This window comes from Olea europaea, unplaced genomic scaffold, assembly GCF_002742605.1.
Source record: "Olea europaea var. sylvestris unplaced genomic scaffold, O_europaea_v1 scaffold2344, whole genome shotgun sequence".
Taxonomy (NCBI): domain Eukaryota; kingdom Viridiplantae; phylum Streptophyta; class Magnoliopsida; order Lamiales; family Oleaceae; genus Olea; species Olea europaea.
In genome coordinates, this window is record NW_019241557.1 from 52,650 (window position 1) to 71,363 (window position 18,714).

General features: G+C 33.4%; 2 protein-coding genes across 2 annotated transcripts; one reads left to right on the top strand and one right to left on the bottom strand.

Moving 5' to 3' along the window:
• Window positions 1-6,390: 6,390 nt before the first annotated feature.
• Window positions 6,391-12,733, top strand: LOC111381632 (respiratory burst oxidase homolog protein E). The gene is made up of 14 exons (XM_023005430.1): window positions 6,391-7,046; window positions 7,116-7,275; window positions 7,419-7,467; window positions 8,037-8,150; window positions 8,790-9,212; window positions 9,291-9,674; window positions 9,817-9,912; window positions 10,509-10,624; window positions 10,736-10,906; window positions 10,995-11,151; window positions 11,247-11,435; window positions 11,532-11,660; window positions 11,845-11,923; window positions 12,342-12,733. The coding sequence occupies exons 1-14, from the start codon at window positions 6,470-6,472 to the stop codon at window positions 12,449-12,451; spliced, it is 2,754 nt and encodes a 917-aa protein (XP_022861198.1). The 5' UTR covers window positions 6,391-6,469; the 3' UTR covers window positions 12,452-12,733.
• Window positions 12,734-13,143: 410 nt separating this feature from the next.
• Window positions 13,144-16,527, bottom strand: LOC111381633. The gene is made up of 2 exons (XM_023005431.1): window positions 16,241-16,527; window positions 13,144-13,554 (listed from the first exon to the last, which is right to left on the bottom strand). Exons 1-2 carry the CDS (start codon window positions 16,417-16,419, stop codon window positions 13,419-13,421), a joined length of 315 nt encoding a protein of 104 aa, XP_022861199.1. The 5' UTR covers window positions 16,420-16,527; the 3' UTR covers window positions 13,144-13,418.
• Between the last annotated feature and the right edge of the window lie 2,187 nt (window positions 16,528-18,714).

The window sequence follows — 18,714 nt, forward strand, 5'->3', positions numbered from 1 at the left end:
ATGATTGAAATTTTTACTTCTTTTCTCTTTTCATCTTTCAATCAATTTCTGCCATTTGTTGTCTGTCAATTTTTTAACTTCCCAATACAAAAATAAGATTTCAAAGTTTTTTGTTCAAAATTCAGATGATAATTCATCTTCTAAAATACTAATAATAATATTGTAAATTAAATTAATTCACCCCACTCCATACCACCCCAACTAAATTTCATCCCAACCTTAAAAATTACTTTCCACTCTCTTCTCCCCCTCTTCCTATTTCGCTCTTCTCACTCTCTCTACGTACCCCTCCCCTCATTGTTCCGACGTAGCACCCATCCTTCATCCGACTCCGAAAACCTTTATTTTACAGCTGCAAGTAACAGCAGCACTAGCAAACAAAATGGTGCTCACTACCTGAAGTGACGAAGCAATAGTGTCCCCTTTGAGACGTGGTTGCGCGCAACGATGCCTCGCTGCGGACAGCACCATTACTGCAACCTCAATCAGCAGCATCGCATCAGTGCTTTTATTTTTTGGAGTTCATTTTTTTTTTTTTGGTTTGTGGGAGGTCTTTTTGGTTAGTGATTTTCTAATTAGATTCGCTGTTGTGACTTGTCGATTGCTGTGGTGATAGTGCATTGGTGGTGGTGGTAGTGCATTTATTCATTTTCTGTGACTATAACTGGTGGTGGTGTGATGGTTAACGGCGATGGCAAATAGGGGTGTCAATTTAACTTGTCAGCTTGGCCCGAAAAAGTCCGAGCTGGCCCGACTCGAGGCTTGTGCCGAGCCCATTTTTGACCCATAACGAGCCGACCTTTGAATGACAAAAAAGAATGTAAAAAAGGCTTTTAAGGCAACAACATGCTGCTTGTAAAAATATTAAAAAAGCGAGAGCTGGCTCAGCTCAGTCCGAGCTAAAAAATATCTGAACCATTTTAACTTAAGCCATGCCCATGTTTTGGCTTGCGAGTCGACATCCCTAGTGGTTCTCATGCCCATGGTTGTATTGGACGGCGTGGGGTGGGAATGGTTTGTGACCAATTATTTGGTCGATTGTGATCAGTAAATTATTTAATTTATGACTAATAAATAATATGTGATCAATTATTTGATATCGTGGCTAATAAATTGGATATTTTGTAGATAATAAATAATATGTGATTTATAAATTTTTTGATTTGTGACAGATGACTAAATAGTGACTTATAAAATTTTTGATTTGTGACTTTGAAATAATTTTTGACCAATTAATTCGATAATTTGTGATCAAATAGTATATAATTATGATATTAATATATTTAATTAATAAAATATATATTTTAATTATTTCATAAATAAAATTTAATTTTTGAACTTTAAAACTTTGTTTTTTAAATTTAAAATAAGTCATACTTAATCTCTTAGACAAAATTTTCACAAAAAATAAATGCCCTGTCCTTTAATCTTTATAATAAGTACAATTGACTTCTTATGGGATAATTTAAAGGGAAAATTATAGTAAAGGTCCCAAAACTCTTCGTTTTATTGCAAAATATACCTTAACGTTTCATTTTTGTGATTGTAGTCCCAAACATTTCACTTTAATGGCAACCAGAGTCCAAATGACAGATTTTGTCCAAAATGTCATTAGTCAATACTGATACTGAAATTTTGACTCAAATTGACAAATTAAGTGAAGGGAAAATGGTAAATGAACAATTTTAATAATAGAACGATTCAAATAATTAAACAAAAATCAACAAAACGAGGAAAAAAAAAAAACCTACCCTTTCCATCCCATCCCATCCAAATAAATAAATAGATAAATCATAAAACTGACAACCGTCCACAGTTGCCCCCAATCCGCACAACATCGTAATGCCCATCGCAACCATCGTTAAAGTATTAAACGGCCCGTTCTTGAAAATGGACTTGCCGAAATCCACATTTCCAAATTCGACGGCATTGATGAGCTTTGTTTTTTAGCTGCATCACATACTCTGTTTCATGTTGAACGCCCATAATTTATTCGGATTGGTTTGTTATATAATAGTGTTTTCATTGGTTGAAACCATTTCCCACCCAAGATTGAGCAATGGCATGTGGCGTCTCTTCATATACTGATTCTATACTATTATCTACTGAGAAAGAATTTGTTTCGCGCGGGTTAGTCGCTAACAATTAAAAAAGATCAGACGATTGTGTAAGGGACAAAACCTCTTGAGACAAAGTCCCAAAAAGGGGTGTTCTTTTATTGACGATGAATTTCACAATTGGAAATGAAAAACAACGTACCTCCAAGGGGCGCAAGCACACGAGTTACTGAAAGAAAAGTGTTTAAATCTAAAAAACTAAAGAAATGAAAATTACATGTCCTCTGTTCGAGAGTTTTGGATTCGGTCCTTTGCTTTTATGTCTTTTCTCCTTTTTATACTTCATGGACGATCTCTTTGTGATCAACCACTCTAAAAACTGTTTGATCGTCTTATAACTACCAACTTTCTTTGTAATGGCTACCTTGTCATGAAAACTGCCTCTTTAACTGCTGCCATTACCTTTCATCGTTCAACCACTATCGATTGAATTCCTTGAATTGTGGAACGTGATATGACTGCTTTAATAACTGCTTTGATAACTGCACTTCTTGATAACCGCGACGCTTTATGTTTGTTAAGACTTTGGGCGACTTGAAAGTTTGGGCGAGAATAAAGTAACAGCTCTGGGCGACTGTATGACATTCCATTCGCTCAAATTCTGGGCGACTTGCAAACTTGAGAGATGGCGTTACCGCGTTCTTGGGCCTCCTTATTTGGGCCTTCATCTTGATTTGTTCAATTGGACTTCGTTATTTGGGCTATCTGATTTGAGGATTCTCCAATTGGGCTTCACTCCTTGGGCTGTTCGATTTGGGCTGCATTTTTATGTGTTAACAGAATTATTCAAAATCTTGGATTTGTCATATTGCTGGCTAGGCATTTCGTTTTGTTCTTGATGAAGTGCATAAGGGATTAGAGTTTATGATGAAATGGGACCGTCGCAAGGCATAAAAGTGGTTTTTGATTTCATGATAACTTCGAGTTTGTTCGTTTTTGGTGAATTGTTAGTCTAATTTGATTGGAATCGAGCCAATGAATAAAACTCAGGGCCAAGCAAGGTCAATTTTGGGCAAAATCTATCGTTTAGACCCTCGTTTAGACCTTTTTGTTATTTATGGTAATTTTTGTTTTTGTAATATCTCTTTCCATAGAATTTGGATATGTATTTTGTTTGTTGGAGGATGATCCTGAAGATAAGGATTTTTCATGTTAGTAGTTATCTCATATTTTTCTATTTTTGGAAAAATATCTTTTTTTTATTCTATTTTCCGAATTTTGCTCGATTTTTTTCTATTTAAGGCGTTGTAAGTCCTTTGAGACGGCAGTTTTTGAATTCAATAAAAATTTCCTTGAGTGTTTTCTCATTTTGTGATTGTTCATCTTTTTTATAATCTTCCACTACGTCAGTTCTCTGAGTAAAGTGACTATATTAATTATTAATCGAAGAATGCTAGCATTTCCTTGATTGTTAATCTAGCTGTTTTCACAACTTCATTGATGCACCAGTTTTTGAGGAAGTATTTGGAGAAATGGGACAACATATTGGGGGCGGTGGTTGACGGCCGTCAATTTTTGCAGAAGATGAAGTTTGTGTTTTGGAATGGCATGGGCGGAAGTGGGGTGTTTGGGGAAGGATAAAGTTTTTACTTTTTATTTTTTTCATTTTTGTTGATTTTTATTTTATTGTAAAAAGTGTTCATTTACCATTTTGCTCCTCACTTAATTTGTCAATTTAAGTCAGAATTTCAATATCGTTGTTGACTAACAGCATTTTGGATGAAATCTGTCCTTTGGACTTTGATTATCATTAAAGTGAAAAGTTTGCGATTACGATCGCAAAAATGAAAGGTTAAAATGTATTTTGCAACAAAATAAAAGGTTAAGGACATTTGTGGCAATTTTCCTTGATTTAAATCCAGTGTGTTTTCCTGTTTTCTTAATGGGATAAATTTTTACGTCCTTTAAAATTTTTAAGAGAAAAATCATGGAGTTTTTAAGTTAGTGATGACAAAAATAAAAAATAAAAAAATAAATCCAATACCCTCGAGCCCTGCGTGCGATCGATGTGAGGATTACCCATTTATTCGGGTATTTGGAAAGGTGGTAGGGCAAGGAATTTCGCCCCGGGCAGGTACGAGTACAAGGGCCTGTCCTATTCTGTCCTGCCCTGCCCCGTATAACTTTTTTTTGAAATTCAAATAATTTAAATGGAAAACTCTACGAAATTTCAGTAATTCTAGTAGAAAATGGTAATTAAGATTATTTAAGGAATATGATAAATAATCAAAATCCTAGTTTACCAAATATATTTCAATAATTTAATTTGTAAAAATAAATAAATAAATTTAAAAGTTTAATAACTACATTATTGTTTTACTTTAATAAATGGGGACAATAAAATAAATTTTAAAAAATTAAAAGCTGAGCAAAGGGCCTATCCTGCCCCGCCCCGCCTTATATGGGTAACGTGATGGAAAATTACCCAATGGAGCAGGGGGTGGAGGAGGTTGCCTCGGCCATTCCAAACCCACCATGTAGCCATCCCTATTTTAAGTGACAAATTCCAATATAACGAGACTTTAAATATATGCTAACCCTCCTATAATTCAATGCCTTCTCCATTTTTTTAAAAACTAATTTGTCTTCCTTATGAAATGAATTTATAAACGACTTATTTGTAAATACATTTCAATAGCTGGGGAATAAGTTAATAGTATTTGTAGATTCAATGAAATGTATGGTTAACAATTAAAGTGTGATAATTTATAAATTGATTTATATAGGGATTGTTTGACGAATATTTTGATGAAATTTATGAAATATGTGGTCGAAAAGTTAATAAAAATTACGAGTCTCATTAAATGTATAATTAAAATAATTGTTGAATTTGAACACAACTTTTTAACAATTTTTCAAACTTTTCCAAACAAACACAAACTTTGCCAAATGGAGGCCTAATTTCCTATTAAAATGGAGTTAATAAAATTGCTATAATATAAGTTTTTAGTTATAAAATTTGATTAAATTTAATTTTCATAATTAAATTCTTTGATTGGATAAAGTTTTAAAGAAAACATTTAATGGTTTCTGGAGGCATTTCTGGTAGGTAGTCGTTAGGCAATGAGTGGGAAACACGAATTTCATTGACAAGATAATAAAAATATACTTTTCTAATTAATAATTAAAATCTTTATTTTTTTATTAGATTATTAGACTTTTCAACAGTGAATTAATGAAAGGATTTTTTAGAAACTTTCACAGGCTGCCAACTTTTCATTACTTGTACTGAGACTGGGATTAGAGAGAGAGTGGGAAACACGAATTTCATTGACAAGATAATAAAAATATACTTTTCTAATTAATAATTAAAATCTTTATTTTTTTATTAGATTATTAGACTTTTCAACAGTGAATTAATGAAAGGATTTTTTAGAAACTTTCACAGGCTGCCAACTTTTCATTACTTGTACTGAGACTGGGATTAGAGAGACAAATTAATTAAAAAAGTTGGCAGGAAAAATATAATATAGAGGTAGTTATTGATTTGGAGTTTTCTCTCACAATGAAGAGTTTACCACAATAATTAATCATTTTCATTATTTTGAGAGATAAAAAAAATGTAGAAGATTGGCTAATTGATGTTTAACAGCAATTTTTAATTTCTACAAATTACGAATTTTCATTTAGACGTTGAAAAAATAGGGGCTCATTTGACATAACTTTTAAATAGTCAAAAGGAAATTTTAAAATTTCTTTTGAACTCATTTAATGGATTTAATAAAAGTATTTCTTCTAATTAGAGAAAACTTTTAAAGAGAACTCGCCACCATAGCATCACCAACCGGAGGAATATGTGCCACGTATACCCTTACTTCGTTATTATACATATTTAATTAAGTTGAATTCACTAACTAATTAGTAGTATAATCATGATTAGCATAATGATTGTTGTTGGAAACGTATTTGTAAATTGAAAAGAGAGTTGTCATCGCAAATTGATATCATGTAAATCTTAGTACACATTTTGTTGGGACATTTATTACTAACAAATTGTTTGATCATATATACCCCGAGCAAAAGAATGAGATTGATGTTGGGTGTGTATAGTTTTATCTTCGATCATGCCAGGTTGATCGAGGTGTAGGCACCGTGATGTGGGGAGTTGAGGTACGGGGCTCACTAATGCGAAAATTTATAAGGGTTATCTAGGAAAACTATTACATGTATTAGGTGTATATAAAATATATTTGGGCGAGAATCCTTTCAATGTGTCACAGTAGAGAGAAATTGTAATTCATGTATACAATACAGTGCAATTTTATTTTTTTAAGCATTTTCAGGGACGTAGCGTGTGACTCAATCCTCTACATCTTCTTCTCCTTCCCATTTTCATCACCAAATTTCACTGCATGATGAGGTCATCGTCATTTGGGAGCAGCTCGAAGAGGTCCAGTTACAGCCACTTGCCGGGTGGTTCCCGGGAGGGGCCGGAGTATGGAGTCGGGGGAGCAATGCTGCCGATATTTCTCAACGATTTGAGACGAAACAATGGAGATGATTTTGTTGAAGTCACGTTAGAGCTTGACGATAATTCTATTCTGTTTTGTAGCGTTGCACCTACATCTAACAATAATGTCCCCCCCGGAGAAGAGGCAATGAGTGGATTTTTGAAAAGGAGTTCCTCGGCGGCGTCGAAGTTGCGCCGGAAGCTCTCGTGGCGGAGGTCGCCATCGTCGAGGGCGTCGGCTTCCGACGTAGAGGATCAGCACGAGGCGACGCTAACATCGGCGCGCGAGCTGATGAAAATGAAAGCCAAGCTTGTGAGGAACAAATCGAGCGCTCAAAGAGCTCTCGGTGGACTGAGATTCATTAGCAAAAACACCGGCGAATCTGACTCCAATGTACTGTGGAAACAAGTCGAGGCTCGATTCGACGCCACGAATAAAGACGGCCTGCTCTCCCGAGAAGATTTTGGTGAATGCATAGGTAATTAATTCTTCAATTTTCGACTTAAATATACTAGAATTATGTTTAATTTTTCCTATGTACATATAGGGATGCCGGAATCGAAGGAATTTGCGGTGGCCGTGTTTGATGCACTGGCACGGCGGCGGAGGCAGAAGACGGCGAGGATAACGAAGGCGGAGCTGCATGACTATTGGCTGCAAATATCGGAGCAGAGTTTCGATGCACGTCTACAGATTTTCTTTGACATGTGGGTACAATGCAACCATAATCCTATATATCTTTTCTATTCACGTCACTTCTCCATGTCCATGATCAAATGAAGAAACTTAGGCTTATCATTTATTCTGAGATTAGATCTGTTGTTCTATTTTAATGGATCATTATTCGTAGGGCGGATAGCAATGGAGATGGAAGAATCACGAGAGATGAAGTGCAAGAGGTAAATTCGTTATATTTATTGGTCAACCTCTTACAACAAACCAAAAGTTTTTGATTTACTTCAAACCGTAATCTATCTAACTTGCAAGATTAGCTAATTTATTTTGCTGCGATTATCATTTTTATTCTTATTTTGTAGCTCGATAATGTTTTAGGGCCCGTTTGGTAGGAATTTTTAGAATTGATTTTTTGACCGTTAGAAGAAAAGTGGGGTCCACATGTGAGAGAAGAAGTCAAAAATTACGGCTTGAATAGTAAAATAACGGTCAAAAAATCAATTTTTTGGAGCAAAAAATCCCTACCAAACGGGACCTTAATATGTCGTCAAATAATTACCACAACATTATTTTTTTCCTCGTCTTCTTTACAAAATTGAAATAAGAGAAATTAGCTTCAATTTTTGGTAAATTATTTTCGACTTTCCCTTTTTTTTTTATACCAAATTTAAAAAAAAAAAAAAACCAAAAAAATGGCTATATTTTGTAGAAATGCAATTTTTACTAAAGAATAGTCTTATGTCGTTCATTTTCAGTAGGACTAACTAATCTGATTATTATTATTATTAACCAGCTAATCATGTTGAGTGCTTCTGCAAATAAACTATCCAATTTGAAAGAGCGTGCAGAGGAATACGCCTCTTTAATAATGGAAGAATTAGACCCAGACAACATTGGGTACATCGAGGTATCAAAAATTTCTCCTAATACTTATTTCTCTAATGAGGTGTCATCCACTTATACAACGGTCTCAATTTTATCAATTAATCTACTTGTACAAAAGAAATTGATAAAAATGGTTTACAAAACAATTGTCGACAGAATCTTGACCTTTGGTTTCAAATGATTTAAAAAAGTGTTTTTGAAATGATTAGTGTAGATATTGTTTTGTAAACCAACTTCGTCAACTAATTTTATACAAGTAGCAATTTTATATATGGTGCAATGCAAGTTTCTCGTCGAGGAAATTTTCAGTTCACAACAAATAATGTAACAATTTGCGAGAATCTTCGAATATTATTGTTCTCGAAATTGGCATATATAAGAATACACAACTCTACAGTGGGCAGTAGGAGGCCATCCGATGCTCAAGTAAGACGAACCATATGAATATTGTAACGAAAATAATTTGTATATAACTGAAACAAGAATTGCCCGTTTAGTATCAAATAGTGAACAACATGGGTATGCTAGACAAGGATTCAGTAATCTCCGGTCCACAATACCTTGCATAAGAGCAAGGTCGAGATGAAATGATTTATGTTTGATTATTCTGTGTTTTGAGAAATAAATGCTAAATAACATCTCCTATTTGCCCCTGGTTCAGTTATGGCAGTTAGAAACACTTCTACTACAAAGGGATAGCTACATGAACTACAGCAGACCTATAAGCATAGCAAGTGCAGGATGGAGCCAGAATTTAAATGCCCTCAAAGCTAAAAGCATAGTGAATAAAATCAGGTCGGCACTTAAGTGCCTCCTGCTAGACAATTGGCAAAGGGGATGGATTTTAATGCTATGGATAATAGCCATGGCCGGACTTTTCACCTGGAAGTTTCTTCAGTACAGGCAGAAGGCAGCATTTCAAATAATGGGATACTGCTTAGCAACAGCAAAAGGAGCAGCTGAGACGCTTAAACTCAACATGGCTCTTGTACTTTTACCAGTCTGCCGGAATATATTAACATGGCTGAGATCCACAAGAGCCAGGCTGTTCATCCCTTTTGACGACAACATTAACTTTCACAAGGTAGAAATATAAACAAAATATTTTCTTAGTAAATTTCTCAAATATATTTTTCCACAATAACTCGATTTCAAATCACAGATACTAGCATGCGGTATAGCAGTTGGAATCATACTTCATGCAGGAAATCATATACTATGCGATTTTCCTCGTGTAATTCATTCATCCCCAGAAATGTTTGCACTCATAGCAGCTGATTTCAACAATGTAAAACCCACTTATGTCAGCCTTCTGACTGGTGTTGAAGGCTTGACAGGGATTTCTATGGTAGTGTTGATGACAATTGCATTCACACTAGCAACGCGGGGTTTTCGAAAAAATGGGGTGAAGTTGCCATCACCCTTCAACAAACTAACAGGCTTCAATGCATTCTGGTACTCTCATCACCTTCTCGTTGTGGTATACATATTACTCCTGATCCATGGGACCTTCTTGTTCTTGGTCCACCAATGGTACCAGAAAACGGTAAGAACAGTAAATGGAAAATTTTCATAACTAGCCTATAACAGATGAACAATATTTATATGTGAAACATGTACTATGAAAATCAATAGGCAGAATTAAGAAATCATAGTTATATTAACAATGACTTGTTGAAATGTGACAGACATGGATGTACATATCAGTTCCCCTGTTCCTTTATGTAGCTGAACGAAGTCTGAGAACGTGTAGGTCTGAACATTATGCAGTTAAGATTTTGAAGGTAATTGATTTCATTTCGGTTTTATCTCTCGCTGAAATCGTCTAAACTTTGGGAGCAATATCAAACCAAGTTTTATGGAAAGACAATGGTGCAGAATGTGAGGAAAGCTATTAACACATAAATTAGAAAGTAATAAAGTCAAGTAACAATACCAGAGCTAGTAGCAAATACTAGTACAAATTTGGAAAAAAAAAAAAAAAAAAAAAAAAAAACCAAAAAAAAAAAAAAAAAAGGATGAAAAACTAAAAGAACAATTTTATCCCAAGTCAAGATCAAATTTGTGCAGTGATATTAGTTCATACTGATCAGAAGATGCCTAATATTATCGTTTATGATTCAAGATGATACCATAATGGCAACTTTAATATTCCTAGAGCTGTCCAAAAAGACAACTTTTGCATATGATGGCTACATATTTACAACTCTATAGATATCTTCCATAAAATTTAAAAACTGAACCTTAAAGAATTCAAATGCGTTGCCTCCCTTCCTGCTATAGTGGCAAATTTTCAAGTAAACAATAATGAGAAAAGGCAATGATGCCTAAAAATCTACATTAAAAAGTAATTTTACCAGTGTGTTTCTGGACTTTATAGGTTTCTGTACTTCCAGGAGGCGTCTTCAGCTTGATTATGGCAAAGCCAAATGGATTTAAATACAAAAGTGGGCAGTATATATTTCTACAATGTCCAAAAATCTCCACATTTGAATGGTGAGAATCACTGCTGCACATACTATATATATATATATATATATATATATATAGACAAACATGTATGTGTTTATAGATGCTTGCAAGCATTAACACAACTTGAAATTTCAGGCATCCATTTTCACTGACTTCAGCTCCAGGAGACAACTACCTTAGTGTTCACATCCGTACAGTAGGAGACTGGACAAGAGAACTTAAAAGAGTTTTCACGGAAGATAACAGTTCAGCATGTGTGATTGGTCGAGCTAAGTTCGGAGCACTGGGGAATGTTGATCAAACAGGGTAATTTTATCCAATAGATTTTACTTTCTCAATATTATTTACAGGTGGTTATCAAGGAAGTCTAAATAAGGGTAATATATTGGTGCAGTCTACCTAAATTACTTGTTGATGGACCATATGGAGCTCCAGCACAAGACTACCAGAACTACGATGTGTTACTTCTTGTGGGACTAGGAATAGGAGCTACTCCTTTCATAAGTATCCTCAAGGATCTATTAAACATCACAAAACCAGAAGACCAAGTGGTACAGTGCAATATCTAAATCATTATCTTTTTCACTCTATTAAAAATAAATAATTTTATCTAAACTTACGCCATTTGCTGCTGTTGCTGATTCAGGACTCGGCTACAGAAGCCAGCAAATCAGATGATAGCTCAACTAGTTTTGGCTCTTCGAGCATTGCATCAAGTGGAAAGAAGAAATCAGAAAGGACAAGGAGTGCACATTTCTACTGGGTTACCAGGGAACACGGATCCTTCGAGTGGTTTAAAGGAGTGATGAATGAAGTTGCTGAGATGGATCACAAAGTAATGCTCATCTCTTGATCGAAAACTAGGCTTAAATACTTCAGGCTTTGGCCAATTTTTCATGATCTGAATTACCGTTTTTTCACAATAAAACAGGGTCAAATTGAGATGCATAATTATTTAACAAGTGTTTATGAAGAGGGTGATGCAAGGTCAACTCTCATCACCATGGTCCAAGCTCTAAACCATGCTAAGAATGGAGTTGATATCCTATCTGGCACCAGAGTACGATTTATCATTATTCTAATGTTTTTCATAGATATAAATGGAACTATTATGTCAATAACTACTCCATGATTTCCATTTACCTATTAAGTAAAAGTACTGAAAGTTATCATGATGGGAAAAACTTAAGTTTTAAAGAGCTCTATCATGGAACCCAAAAGTAAATCTAACAATTGCTTTTCAGGTGAGGACACATTTCGCAAGACCGGATTGGAGAGAAGTATTCAACAAAATAGCGTCAAAGCATCCATTTTCAACAATAGGTAAAGATACTTGAGAAGCAGATTCCCAATCATACACTCATATGATCCTATCTTAAATGCCATTTTTATCTTCTCATTGATGCGTTGCTGTCAAAGTTGTTCCAGGTCACAGACAACAGTATGATTCAACAACCTACCAGCTAAAGATGAGAAGTACACTGACAAAACATTATTAGACACAATTCTGAATATGTATTTTATTCCTTCAAATTCGAACATGAATTTAAGCAGACAGTCTTAACAATGTAATCTTATGATGAAAAAGTTCGTCGTATGCCAATTAAGTAATTCCCACAATGATACATCAGAAAATAATTTCCTCAGTTAATAGCAACCAGACTATTGAGTAGCAGCTAGGGTCATAGAATCCTTGCACATTATGTAATTTATTATTAACAGGAAATAACTCATCTTGCAGGAGTTTTTTACTGTGGGATGCCTATCTTGGCAAAGGAGCTGAAGAAATTGTCAAAAGAAATGACTTACAGAACATCCACAAGATTTGAATTTCACAAGGAATACTTTTGAAGCAGGAAGATTAGTAACTAACAATTCAAGCTGTTATTTTGTTTTTGTAATTATTCACATATACGAAGATATATACATATATATTCATTATATCTGAAAGAATGTAAATGCGTTTATCATATAATTAGGATTATCAAATATCAAAATAGATATTCCAGGGGGGAAAAAATGTAGTCCAAGGCTTGTGGAGTAGGAAAGAAGAAGAAAGAAAAGCGATTAGAATTTGTTCTTTGTAATTGAATTATACACCATTCTGTAGTAAAATAGCATCATTTTTTTTTTTCAGTAATAAAAACGTGATCGATTTCAGTAACTAATACATATCAGGGATATGAAAAATCTAGATAGTCATCATACAACAAATATCTATAACAGATACAAAATTGAAGCATTCTGAATAGAAATCCTTACCAGGAGTTGAGGCTTCTGAATTACATTGATACCTTGATTTAAAGTACAAAATCTGTGGGTGTTAATAGAAGAAATGGTAGCATAAAGAATAGTTTCAACTTACTGGACAGAAGCAAAAGAAGGAGAACTAGGAATTAAAAATCTGCAGCTGAAGAACACTGCTCGACACGGCACCAAGATATTTTGGTTTCTGAATTGCATAATGAGCATAAAAACCAAAATAATTGCTTCATATATATATTGTATGAGGCATAAACACGCCCCACGGTAAAGACCAATGATATCAAAATCAAACATGTGTATACAAAAGTGTTTTGTATACATATAATTTTTGCTTTTCTGATAAATTGGGTAAAACATGTAACAAAATATTAAAGCAAAATAGAAGTATTATGAAAAGCAATATAACTGTCCACGAGTGTATACAGTTTTAACAACCAGTCATTGATAAGAACTACAATAAATCCAAGAGACAGTGTCCACGGGGTTGAAACTTTCTCCATCATTGATCTTCAAACAGGCTTCTTTTCAAATTTCAAGCATCTCAACTTACAACCTAATCATTATGCAATCTCTTGAGAAGTTTTGAGGCCCAGAGACGAACGCGTCGTTTAAGCGTGTAACCAACCAATACTCCAGCAATAAAGCAAATAGTACAAAGCTTTGAGCAGGTCCACAGTGATACAGATTGTCTGCATTCACAGATTCATTATAATTATTTTAAAGGTCTTCTATTTCTTTCTTACAAACTTATCACCGCAAACTGACACAGACAAAATAAAAATATAAGCATGTGGGTCTTTAAAAGACCACAACTTCTACATAGACAATGCTTTTTAATTCTGTAGCAATATTCGTAGAAACATCGCCTGAAGGAAAGAGTTTCTAATCTCACTGATTCATGGAACAGGAGATACGTACATCTCATTAACTCTAAATCAGGATAACAAGAACTGTCAAGTAGCATCAGAAGACCAACAGTGTGTTTTATGGATTAGTTTCTTATACAGTATACACATTAACCATCATATGTCAAAGACAGCCAAATTGTACCAGTCACGACCATTAAACAAATATTTCAGAGGAACCAAGAGTTATCATATGGTAGATGCAAACAAACATGCACACACACACACACACACACAAAATAGCAGTAAACCAAGTTTAAGTCCCGTCATTTAGCCCCCGTCTGGCCCCAATTTTTTATAACTCATTTTCAACCACACATTTTATGGGACCACAATTTTTATCCACTTTTCAACCATATATTTTGTTGACTTTTATCAAAGTCAACTAAAAATCTTATTTTTAGCCAAATCAAACAGGGGCTTGTATGTTCCTTAGATTCTGCGGTGGAAGTCAGACACAATGTTTAAAAAGGTGTAATCAGGTAGTGAGGCTTTGTTCCAACATGTGGCAAGACGTAGGCCTCACTGTAAAAAAATTAATAAAATGCAAAACAAGCTCATTATAAATCATAAACAATCTTCAAATTATTGAATACTTTAAAGCGTGTAAACAAAGAAAAGAAAAATCTACAAAGCATCTATAAGGAAATATTATTTTAGTTGGAATATTCTCAATATGGATTTATGAGAAATACAGATTTTTAATGTTTTAGTGGACAACGAGCTACTTAAATAACAGGTTTATCAAATTTTTTTGGTTTTTATAGGCCCACACCTATAGTGAAGTAATAAGTCAAGCCCCGAGGTGGTGTTATGAGGCGTGTACCTTACACAATTGAGATGTGCTCCTCCAAAAACTACTTCACAATCAACACCAGAGGGCTTTTTTACCTGTTTACCCATCTCACTTGGAGGGAGGCCTCGACAGAGTTTTTTAAACGATGGGAGAATTGTTCTTCTCCAATTCATTTTCTTAAATGGACCGGGTTTCTTTAGTAATTCCACCATGTTTAACAGCAACATATTCTTTGACATTTATATTCAGATTATTTACCGTTAAGTATCATCTCATGACTCCTTTATTCCCCTTCGCTTTCCTTTGCAGAGCAAATAGTTCACACCATCCTTTTGATGCATTTAATTTATTTAGGCTAGTACTTGAGGGATAATCAACTGATAATTTATAAGTTAACAAGAACGAGGAGTGCAATTAGATTGAGGAATTCAACATTTTGATGCTGAATAATGGCGTTTTTAACTATCATTCCTTTTTTTCATATTTCAATTTTCTTAGTTTAACTTAATATTTAAAATTCGTGCATTCATAAAAAGAATAGCGGGTCCCGTAACTCGAAAAGATCTAAATATTTGACGACTCGTTTTTAAAAGCCGCAATTGGTGTCTTAGTTGCCTCTGCAACATAGATCACAAGTACAACTTTTGACCATCAATACTTGAGCAAATAGGCGAGGTTGGGCACGTGGCACTTTACAATTTCCTTAGCCCACTCCTGATCCACATTAATTGATAAGTGTAACTAGTATGTTGCTCCATGTTCTCATTCCTAATGCAACATTCTTGTGCAAACTTTACTACATGTTCGTTAATGTAAGCAGACGTCTTCCAAAAAGAATCTCCTTCTTCACCGAATTAAAGGGTTAGAACTTGGCTTTTGACCACAATGAAAAGACCATAAGATGATTTTATGACTCTAGTCCTTCTACATTTTCTTCCTAGAAATCATTTGAAAATTTCTATTTCACTACACCTAAACTATATGTCCTATTTTCCGTGTTTAGAAATATTAAAAGTGGCATCCCCACATTTTTTCGGATATATCTAAATCTAAAAGCTACATGATAAAATAATCTCGATGCCAACAAACAAAGTTGAAGTCCTATACAATTCCTCAATTTGAGTGATACCTCTACCTATTTTCGTAACAAAAGGTCTTCAATGGACTTTGAACCTAATGCATGTCTTAACTTCTAAATGAGCGCTTGCACTGTCTTCATTGGAGGTTTAGCTTCCTATGCTTTGAGAAAAAGAAAACGAAGCGATCTACCTTTTTTTTGAAGTGAAGGAAAGACCAAAATCCTGTTCTTATTCCCAGTAATGGGTAACTCACAAACTAAGGAATGATTATATTCAATATAAAAATCAAAATTTGAAAGATTCCCTCTATTTCGATATAAAAATCAAAACTTTCTTTCTCATCTTGTAGATCCCAAACGAATAAATGGAGGATTCCAAAACCGGATTACGAGACATAGATTCAAGCTTTCAGCAAGCCGTGCTTTCATTATGCGGTTCCTCTTTTAGTTAGTGATTGTTCATCAAAAGAGAATGCTTTCTTAGGTAAAACCAAAGAATCTCTCCAAATTTCATTGACGCACCAAGTTGCAGAATTAAATACAATACAGAAACGGCCATGGAAACATCTGTTACAAGAGAGTGAGATGTTTTATACCTGGAGGATCGGGTGAGCAAAAGCTGAGACTTGTCCGCAGATAAATCTATAGAAGACCCAGAAGAGGAATTCGAGTTTAAGGATGTCTTCTCTAGAGAAGAGGCGAAGGAGCTGAGTTTTGCTTTTGATTCCTGTGCCTGTGACATTGCACTACGATATGCCTTCTGCAATCCCTCCATTTTCAATCAAATCAGATTCCGGTGAATGATTGCGATGTTGTATTTATGGTGATAATAGCCGAACGTCGCGCATTTGTGAACAATTTGGGTTTTAGGCATCTTAAACCCTCGCCAAAATTTGAACCAAATTGCACTAAATTTTGCAATAAATCTTATATCAAATTAAAAATTATCTCCACTATTATATCAAAACTTACACACTTATTTAATAATTCTTTTCTCTTTTTTTATTCTTAATTAATAATTTATTTATTTATTTTATAAATACATAAATTACTAAATAAATGATTACGTTAAATTAAAAAAAATTAAATTCATTAATAAATATAAAAATATATAATACAACTAGTGAAAACACTACAAAAATAAAAATATTAAATCATGCCATTAAAAATTAGTGCAATACATTTTGAATTTGGATATTTTTTATGTATTATTTTCTTTAAATAAAACTAGATAAATGTGTGTGTGTGTGTGTGTATATATGTATTCTTATTTTAATTAATTCATTAAGTATTATTTTTTATATGTAAAATTTATTTAAATACAATTATTAATATTATTATTATAATAAAAATTACTGCATTAAAAATTAAATAACACAAATGACAAATATACCGTCTATCATTTATTTTGACAAATGGGAAGGAGCAAATTTGACTTTGCACCATTTGATTCAAAATGGTGCAAACTTTGATGCTATATTGGAGAGCTTTTGCACAAAATTCTGATGAAATTTGGCGTTTTGGTGATGCCCTTAAGGTTTTGGGATTCAGTGCTGGTTTCGAATCAAAATCAAACGATAGCATAATTTTTACTAGGGTTTTAGAGGTTGGACTTTAGGAAAGTGAAAATTAAAATGTTAGGGAAGTCACTTTTTATGTGTTGGTAAGCTTCTATTATGTTCTAAAAAAAAAATGAGGTGATGTTTTTGTTTAACCAAATTAATAATTATTAATAGTTACAGGTTAAAATGACTTGCTGCATTTGATTTTGTAGTAAAATCTTGTGAAGAAAAAATATATAAAAAATATAAATAATAATAATTTGATCGAGGTTTTTTTTTTTTTTTAACAATCTATTTTGATGCACTCGTCGGGATGTCAAACGAAGTCAAAATATTGCATTCTTAATACCATTTCGAAGTGCTCATGATCTAGTTTTTCACTTATTAATGACATGCGAAGTGGTCAAATATAGCAAAAGTTATGACATGTTAAAATAGGGCGTTTGAAATTAGTATTTTGAAAATTTCGAAAATATCCTAACTTTAAAAATTCGTTTGTGATCATGTACTATCTGAATCCACAAATCGTTTATGCCATGTAAAAGTTTGTTTCAAAAACTACATCGTTTTCATATCGAATGGTCCAAACGGATATCGAAAATAATTAAATATGTATCAAACGTACGCATCAAAAAAGACGTCTAACTCTTTTTTTTTAAAAAATTCAATTAATTATTATTTTTGCACTATAAATTTTCAATATAATTTATATCGTTTTATTCGGAAGTCTTACATGAAATATGATGTAAATTTTTTAGGGTCGTTACGGATTAAATGCAATTTGAATTACTTTCGAATTATATTTACTTATTTGAATTTCATTTACTTCCTGAACTAAACTTGAATTTTATTTCAATTCATTTAACTTCTATATTCAATTTAATTTATTCAATGTTAGCTCAGCATTTGCCAATGAATGATAAACAAAACTATACAAGTAGTAAAATTTATTTAATAATATTAATAATGATATAATTATACGACGTTTTCAAAGTATTAAAATACATACAAACTTATTTTCATTGATATTATGTTGTTTATTAAAAAAATTATTTTTAAAATTTTGACCTCACAATACTAAAGGTTTGGGTCTGCCTCTGTCCAAGATTATTATTGTAACACAAATATTCAAGAAAATAATATAGTCCTTCACAAGATTGATCGTGAGCTTGTGCAAAGATCGGTGAGACAATTGGCACTGGTAGCTGATGCCTTCAAAGGTCATTATAATCATAATAAATGCACAGATTTGGAGAGGAAAAAATATGGTGTTGATTGCCCTAAAAAGTTAAAAAGGATCGAAGATTCTCTTAAAAATTGATTTCTACAATCATAAAAAATTAATGTGCGTCTTCAAGTTCTCTAAGTTTCTGCCAAAACATTGATAAACTGTTGTATCATGGTTTTTAGTAGATGTTTCGAATTATTACGTGCAAAATTTATTATGGTCCACTAGGATGTCATGTCAATGACAAAAAAAAAAAAAAAAAAAAAAGGAATTTGACAAA